At 33.6% G+C, this 7,289-nt stretch overlaps 1 protein-coding gene across 1 annotated transcript; it reads right to left on the minus strand.

Annotated features, from left to right (window-relative positions):
* Positions 1 to 1,764: 1,764 nt before the first annotated feature.
* On the minus strand, positions 1,765 to 6,079 carry LOC111998531 (metal tolerance protein 10-like). The gene is made up of 4 exons (XM_065764491.1): positions 5,933 to 6,079; positions 3,133 to 3,213; positions 2,543 to 2,773; positions 1,765 to 2,220 (listed from the first exon to the last, which is right to left on the minus strand). Exons 1-4 carry the CDS (start codon positions 6,077 to 6,079, stop codon positions 1,876 to 1,878), a joined length of 804 nt encoding a protein of 267 aa, XP_065620563.1. The 3' UTR covers positions 1,765 to 1,875.
* Positions 6,080 to 7,289: the final 1,210 nt, after the last annotated feature.

The following is a 7,289-nucleotide window of genomic DNA, read 5'->3' on the forward strand; positions in this document are numbered from 1 at the left end:
TAATATTGCAGTAATATTGCAATCAAAGTTCTATATACTGCAATATTGTATTCAAAGAAAAGCAATAAATATTCCATATGTACATCTTTTTTGGTTAATAGTAGAGTAACACAATTTAATACTTATCCAAATTGCACAGTTATTTAAAAAAAAAAAAAGTTTTACTTACGATAATATTGTAATCAAATTTTTTTTTAAAAGAAAAAAGCAAAGTTCTACATACTACAATATTGTATTCAAAGAAAAGCAATAAATATTCCATTTATTTAAGGTAATGAGTTAGCTTTAATGAACAAACCCATATCATACAGAAAAAAGAAAAAAAAAAAAGATAATGATAAGGAAATATGAAAATAAAGAAAAACACTTCAAAGTCATTATAATTAGAATAAGGATTAACAAAAGTAACCTTGAATAAGGATTAACAAAACTAACCTACCCAAATTCAACAAAAAACCATCTACAAAATTCGTAATCCTCATCAAATTTTACAAATGGTCANTAATCTTATCCAAATTGAATAGTTTGTCAAATTTAATACTATTTTTTTCATTGATTAAATATGCAATATAATGAATATGTTCATCTTTTTGGTTAATAGTAGAGTAACACAGTTTAATACTTATCCAAATTGCACAGTTATTAATAAATAAATAAAAAAGTTTTACGTGTGATAATATTGCAGTAATATTGCAATCAAAGTTCTATATACTGCAATATTGTATTCAAAGAAAAGCAATAAATATTCCATATGTACATCTTTTTTGGTTAATAGTAGAGTAACACAATTTAATACTTATCCAAATTGCACAGTTATTTAAAAAAAAAAAAAGTTTTACTTACGATAATATTGTAATCAAATTTTTTTTTAAAAGAAAAAAGCAAAGTTCTACATACTACAATATTGTATTCAAAGAAAAGCAATAAATATTCCATTTATTTAAGGTAATGAGTTAGCTTTAATGAACAAACCCATATCATACAGAAAAAAGAAAAAAAAAAAAGATAATGATAAGGAAATATGAAAATAAAGAAAAACACTTCAAAGTCATTATAATTAGAATAAGGATTAACAAAAGTAACCTTGAATAAGGATTAACAAAACTAACCTACCCAAATTCAACAAAAAACCATCTACAAAATTCGTAATCCTCATCAAATTTTACAAATGGTCAGTGATGGTGTTTAAAAAAAAGAGTGTTAGAAGACTGTTCATTTTTTTATTAAAACAAGAAAAAAGAAATGAGCCATGTACATTAAGATACCGTTGTTTTATGTACATTAAGATACCGTAGTGATAAAGATAGGAAAATAAGGATAATTTTTGTTTATATCCAATACCCTAAAACGTGGGGTTAAATTTTTTTTTAAATGGTGTTTAATAATTGCTTGATGACAATGGGGATATTTAAAATTGCTAGGTAGAAGTTTGGAGTTGTGTGTGACCTTTTTTTTATTGGTACATGAAACTTGTGTTTGTTTTAATTTTAATTTTTTTAATAAATAGATAAAGCAATTTGAAAACCATTAGGAGAGCGGTCCTCTTTTGTTCTCAATGTTTTAGTGGGAGTTAAAGAAGCATTTTTACCAAGTTTTGCCCCTACTTAAACGTAAGTTGTAGGGGTATTTTGGAACAAAAAAAACATCTAGTCCAAACAAGTGCAACCCCTTAAATAGTAGTATAGGTTCTTAAAAATAAATAAATAACACTATTTTGGAACTTAGTTATTAATTTTCCCGTGCATTGCACGGGTTAGCGACTAGTTACAATAAAAGTGCATCACATATTAACTAAATCAGCAACTCATTTAAATACCGTTTTGCTCTGGAAAGGCTGAGTTCTGATCATTACTATTGTCATCATCATCATTTTCATCAAACCGCAATGTTGTGTTCTGGTCTATGAGAATACTCAAAATCTATATGTACAAAAGCTCGCTCAATTTCTGGGAGTCGCTCAAGCTTCACTTGAAGTGACTCACCGATATTATGAGCTTTGTTCAAAAGCATGTCTTGTCGCAAAACAATGTCAACCTCCACAAAATAATTTGAACCAAAAGTGTATGCTCTTACTGTATCAATGTGCTTGATATCTTCATGGTGGTTCCATGTCAGATATGTTAGCTTTGCCAAAAATTCAGGTGGTGCTGTCCTTCCAATTAGTGCCCAGACATTCTCAATGACTGTCTTCGTCCATATATTCATTGTGTATAATGCTATCTGCATCACAGGTTCAACAAATCATTATAAAAAGATAGATTAAGATCAACTCCAAGGAGCCAATCACAAATAGTGTCCATTTCAATTTGAAAATGAGAGATATAGAGTGAATACCCATATTTTGTCATGGCTGCAAGTGATTTTGATAATTTTAGGGAAAAAAAAGGAAATTGATAACTTGTATGGTAGCTGAATTCAATTATCTTTATTATTTTTGGATAAATAAAAACAACAAATGCACCCAATTATCAAAAGTATGGTAGTAAAACAAAAAGGAGCGAAGAAGAAAGAAAAGAAGAAGAAGAGCTGCATATGAACTTACTATAACAGCTCCAGTAGGATCAATCCACCAATAATATCGAATGGCCAGGACGGCTGCTGCCAAACCAATTGAATTAGTAATAACGTCGAAAAAATGATCTTGAGCATAGGCTCTAATAATTTCATTTTTAAATCTTCGACAATAGACCATGAGCATAAACTTCACTATGGTCACACAGACCATTATTCCAATCATCCATTTCTCCTTCTGAGGATCCCTTTCAGGCTGGGTCTGTAATCAGCACAGGAAATGAAATTAATATTAAAGGAATCACTGATACAGTAAACGACTACAGAAAACGAAACTTAGAACAGTCATGTTTAAATGTTACATCCACCAACTCAGAATATGATCTAACAAGGATCTCATACATTTAGGTAGTAGCTCAAAACCTATGTCATCCTTTTCATGAAGTACCAAGAACCAAAGTCACATTGGACCTTAGAGTTCAGACAAGATATAAAGAAGGGAGTTAATTTTCAAACCCTTCTCAAAGCCAACTTTGATTAAAATATGTCTGAGTCTAGCCATGCTCACAGTCATCCACATCCTTAACATAGATCGGAGCATGTGAGATAAAAGTTGCATACCTGTGCAATGAATTGTCGACCAGACTCAAGCAGAATTTGTAATCCAAGAGTTGCCATTACTGAAGCAAAAACAATGATTCCCTGCAATCTCAAGCTAAATTAGTAAAATATTTGTTGCATTAAAGCATAAGTGTTGTAACAAAAAGTTGAAACACAGTCTGGCTGAATATGATGTGATTATTAGCAAGCCTTGGGTCTACATCCCTGTAACTCATAATCACTCATCAACCTACACTCAAATTTATGCTCAAAACCAATGCTATTTATTCCCAGGAGTAGATTGTTCGACCACTTTTCCATTTGATCCCTGAAATTTTTATTCCTAAGACTAGATTGTGTATATTCACTGTAGTTTCTAATTAAACAAATTTGCCCAAAACCAATGCTATTTGTTTTTAAACACAGTAATAGACCCCAAGCTCAAAATTTCGGCAACAACATGAGAGCCTAAAGCATGGACCTGATGAAATATTTAGTCTTGAAATAAACTGTGGCATGACATCATGAAATGTCTATCTATTGCTTTTTGCCTCTAGAATTTGTGGAATAAGACATAAACTGTGGCATGACATCATGAAATGTCTATCTATTGCTTTTTGCCTCTAGAATTTGTGGAATAAGACATAGCTGAGCCAATAGTTCTAATGATGGAATAGCATTTGAGTTTATTTCCATTATTGATTACAGAAAGGTTGAAATCATGACATGGAGAAATAAAAACATAAAATCTTGACTTCTTTGGGGTAAAATTTTTTTAAATAAAGTTTAAGATGCATAATTTTCACTCCACCAACTTCTGAGCAACCAAATGATCTACAAAAGCAACACTAACCAAGTACATGTTGGGAAATTGCTTCAAATTCCAATTGTGACTTGGAAAGTCAATTAGGTTTCCTAGTTGAAGAAGCAAAAATTAATTTGGGTTTCCTTGTTGTAGAAGGAAAGACTATCCCTTGGTATGGAAGGAAGTTTATTACTTGTTAAAGAGGTAATGTATTCCTAGTTCAAGAGGAAATAGCAAAAGAGTCTTATAAATAGACAATGCTACAAAGAATTTGATGGCTTTGGCCCAAGGGTCCTCCCTATGGGGAGAGGAAAAATAAAGCGTTAAACCAAGAAAGAGAAAAATGATTTTCGATTGGGAGGAATGCAAGAGGAAAGAGAGAGTAAGGTACTGCCACCTTCGAGAAGACACAAAGAGAGTATGTGCAAGAGTAAAGAAAGAGGAAGCCGCACAAGAAAGAAAAAGAAGAGAGAGTTCTTTGTGGAGAATAAAATAAAAAGGAGAAAGCAAAGTGTTACCGCATAAAGAAAAACAAAAGAGATTTTTCTTTAGCCGTAAGACATACACAAGAATTATTGTAATTGATTTGATAATAGTGGAATTATTCGGAGTTTGTCCCGTGGTTTTTTCCCCTTCAAAGAGAAAGTTTTTCACGTAAATTTTGTGTTCTTGTGTGCGATTGCTATTTTGGATTGCCAATATTGTTGATAATATTATTTGGGGCCCAACAAATGGTATCAAAGCTAAGGTTAGTGTGGAAGCGATGGCTAAAGAAGAAGGCAAGGCTTCAGGAATTGAGAAGTTTGATGGAACAGACTTCGGGTATTGGAGGATGCAGATTGAAGATGATCTATATGGGAAGAAGTTGCATCTGCCACTTTTGGGGACGAAACCTAAAACTATGAAGGATGAAGACTAGAACCTTCTATTGGGAGTTATTCAATTAACTCTGTCAAAATTAGTTGCGCACAATGCTGCGAAAGAAAAGACCAACAATGGTTGATTTAGTGGATTATTCTTTATGTGAATTAAGATGGAAGAGAAGGGATTGCTTTGATTAAAGTGGAGCTATTCCAAGAGGAAAAGAGGACTACTTGATTAAGGTAGGAGCTATCCCAAGAGGAAAGAAGATAGTTGAGGACAATTAATGGAATTTGAGTCAAGGTGGAGACTGTTGGGAAGTTGCCTTAAATTCCAATTGTGACTTGGAAAGTCAATTAGGTTTCTTAGTTGAAGAAGCAAAATTTAATTTGGATTTCCTTGTTGTAGAAGGAAATATTATTCCTTGGTGTAGAAGGAAGTCAATTCCTTGTTAATAAAGTAATGTATTCCTAGTTCAAGAAGGAATAGCGAAAAAGTCTTATAAATAGACAATGTTACAAAGAATTTGATGGCTTTGGCTCAAGGGTCCTCCCTATGGGGAAAGGGAAATAGAGTGTGAAACCAAGAGAGAGAAAAGGGATTTTTGCTTGGGAGGAACGCAAGAGGAGGGAGAGAGTAAGGTACTGCCGCCTTCGAGAAGACACAAAGAGAGTATGTGCAAGAGCAAAGAAAGAGGAAGCTGCACAAGAAAGAAAAAGAAGAGAGAGTAGCCAAGAGGGAGCCGCCTAAAGAAAAATAAGAAAGCCAAGAGAGAGCTATGCGTGGGGAATAAAATAAAAAGAAAAGAGTAAAGTGTTGCCGCCTTTGAAAGAGATAAGTAATGAGTGTGTGAGAGTGAAGAAAAATAAAAGAGATTTTTCTTTAGCCATAAGACATACACAAGAATTATTGTAATTGATTTGATAATAGTAGAATTATTCGGAGTTTGTCCCGTGATTTTTTTTTCCCTTAAAAGAGAAAGGGTTTTCCACGTAAATTTTGTGTTCTTATGTGTGATTATTATTTTGAATTGCTAATATTGTTGATAATATTATTTGAGACCTAACAGTACACATGAATGCTCATTATCAGCTTCAACAACCTAAATCCATCAGAATCTGAATTTTCAAAGAATTATTCAATTGGATGACTTACCACTGGCTGCATCCGGTTCTTTCCGATTGGATAACGATACTGGTTTGGATTTCTCATGGCATGGGCCGTGAACCACAATATAAAGCCTGACAAGAGATCTAAAAGTGAATCCAATGTTGAGGCAATAACCCAGTTAATAAAATCCATCTCTACACGATTAATCTCCATCAAAAGAATGGAATTTTCTTGTAGCTAGGAGTGTGTCTTTGAATATATCGAACATTGTTGTTGCAAGCATGATGTTCCTAGCAAGAAGAGTAGCAATCTTTTGCTGGATTTTCACCCATAATTTTCTGACTCTTTCATGAAATTGGTCGCCATCACGAGCCTCTTCACGAAACTTGAGGAACTCAGCCCTAGTGAGGACTGGATTGTTGACGTCGTCATTGTCGTCATTGTTGTGGTGTCACCGTCTCGCGGTTAGCCCATCAGACAGGGTAAAATCAAGGCTCTGATACCAACTGATGTCGCGGAAGCCTGAAGAGAAGCACACACGATGCTCTCTTTGATGGACAGAAACTAAAACTGTTAGTTCCTGGGTAGTAAACCTCGAATCCACGAGGGGTTCCTGAATCCACAAGGTGATAAACTGGAATCCACCAGAAAAGAATTTGACAAAAAAGTCTGTATTTTTATTAATCTGAAAACTGCCCTGCCTTTGGAGGCTACAATGCGTTTAAATAGTAAAAAACCTAGGTCAACTAGAAACCCTAAGGCGGCTACGAAAGCATATAAACCCTAATTTGACTAAACAACATTAAAAAACACCTAAAAACAAGGAAATAAATGTCCTAAACTAAATAACGAAAATTACATAAAAATACCAAATATAAAATATTACAGAAATTAATTAGAATATTTTGTCCTACATCATTTATGAGTTCTGTTAAACAGTGCATGGGACCCACTGGTGTGCTAAAAAGTGGCTAAAAGTCAAATATTATGGCTATTATTCATGAATAGTGAATGAACAGTAACTGGAACGCGTGCTAAAAAAAAAGAAAAAGAAAAGAGGAAACACAAAACTCAGAACAACAGACGCAGTAATCCTATCCAAACACTCAAATAATGTTCACGTTTAAATCGTGAAAGTGATAGTGTGCACAAATTAATGAGTATTTGATAATTGGGGGTGTCTATAGCCCGCCAAACCTAATCTACCCAAGGGATCCAATCACACTTAAACCGAATTGTGATCCAATTTGGTGACTGCGGGTCTCTACATTTAAAATCTGACCACAGTGGGTAAAACGATGGATTTTTTTCTTCCAAAATCCAACACACCCAATTCAACCAATGAACCTAGTCAAATCCAATGGAGATACACTAGATCCAACGAGATCACTACTAGATCTAG

Source organism: Quercus suber, unplaced genomic scaffold (genome assembly GCF_002906115.3).
Source record: "Quercus suber isolate HL8 unplaced genomic scaffold, Cork oak 2.0 scaffold_564, whole genome shotgun sequence".
NCBI lineage: Eukaryota > Viridiplantae > Streptophyta > Magnoliopsida > Fagales > Fagaceae > Quercus > Quercus suber.

Excerpts from the sequence above, each read along its gene's own strand:
- LOC111998531 (XM_065764491.1), bottom strand. The coding sequence starts at position 6,079 with ATGGATTTTATTAACTGGGTTATTGCCTCAACATTGGATTCACTTTTA. Across the intron at positions 3,214-5,932 it reads AGAACCGGATGCAGCCAGTG|GGAATCATTGTTTTTGCTTC; the intron begins GTAAGTCATCCA and ends TTGAGATTGCAG. Across the intron at positions 2,774-3,132 it reads GTCGACAATTCATTGCACAG|ACCCAGCCTGAAAGGGATCC; the intron begins GTATGCAACTTT and ends TGCTGATTACAG.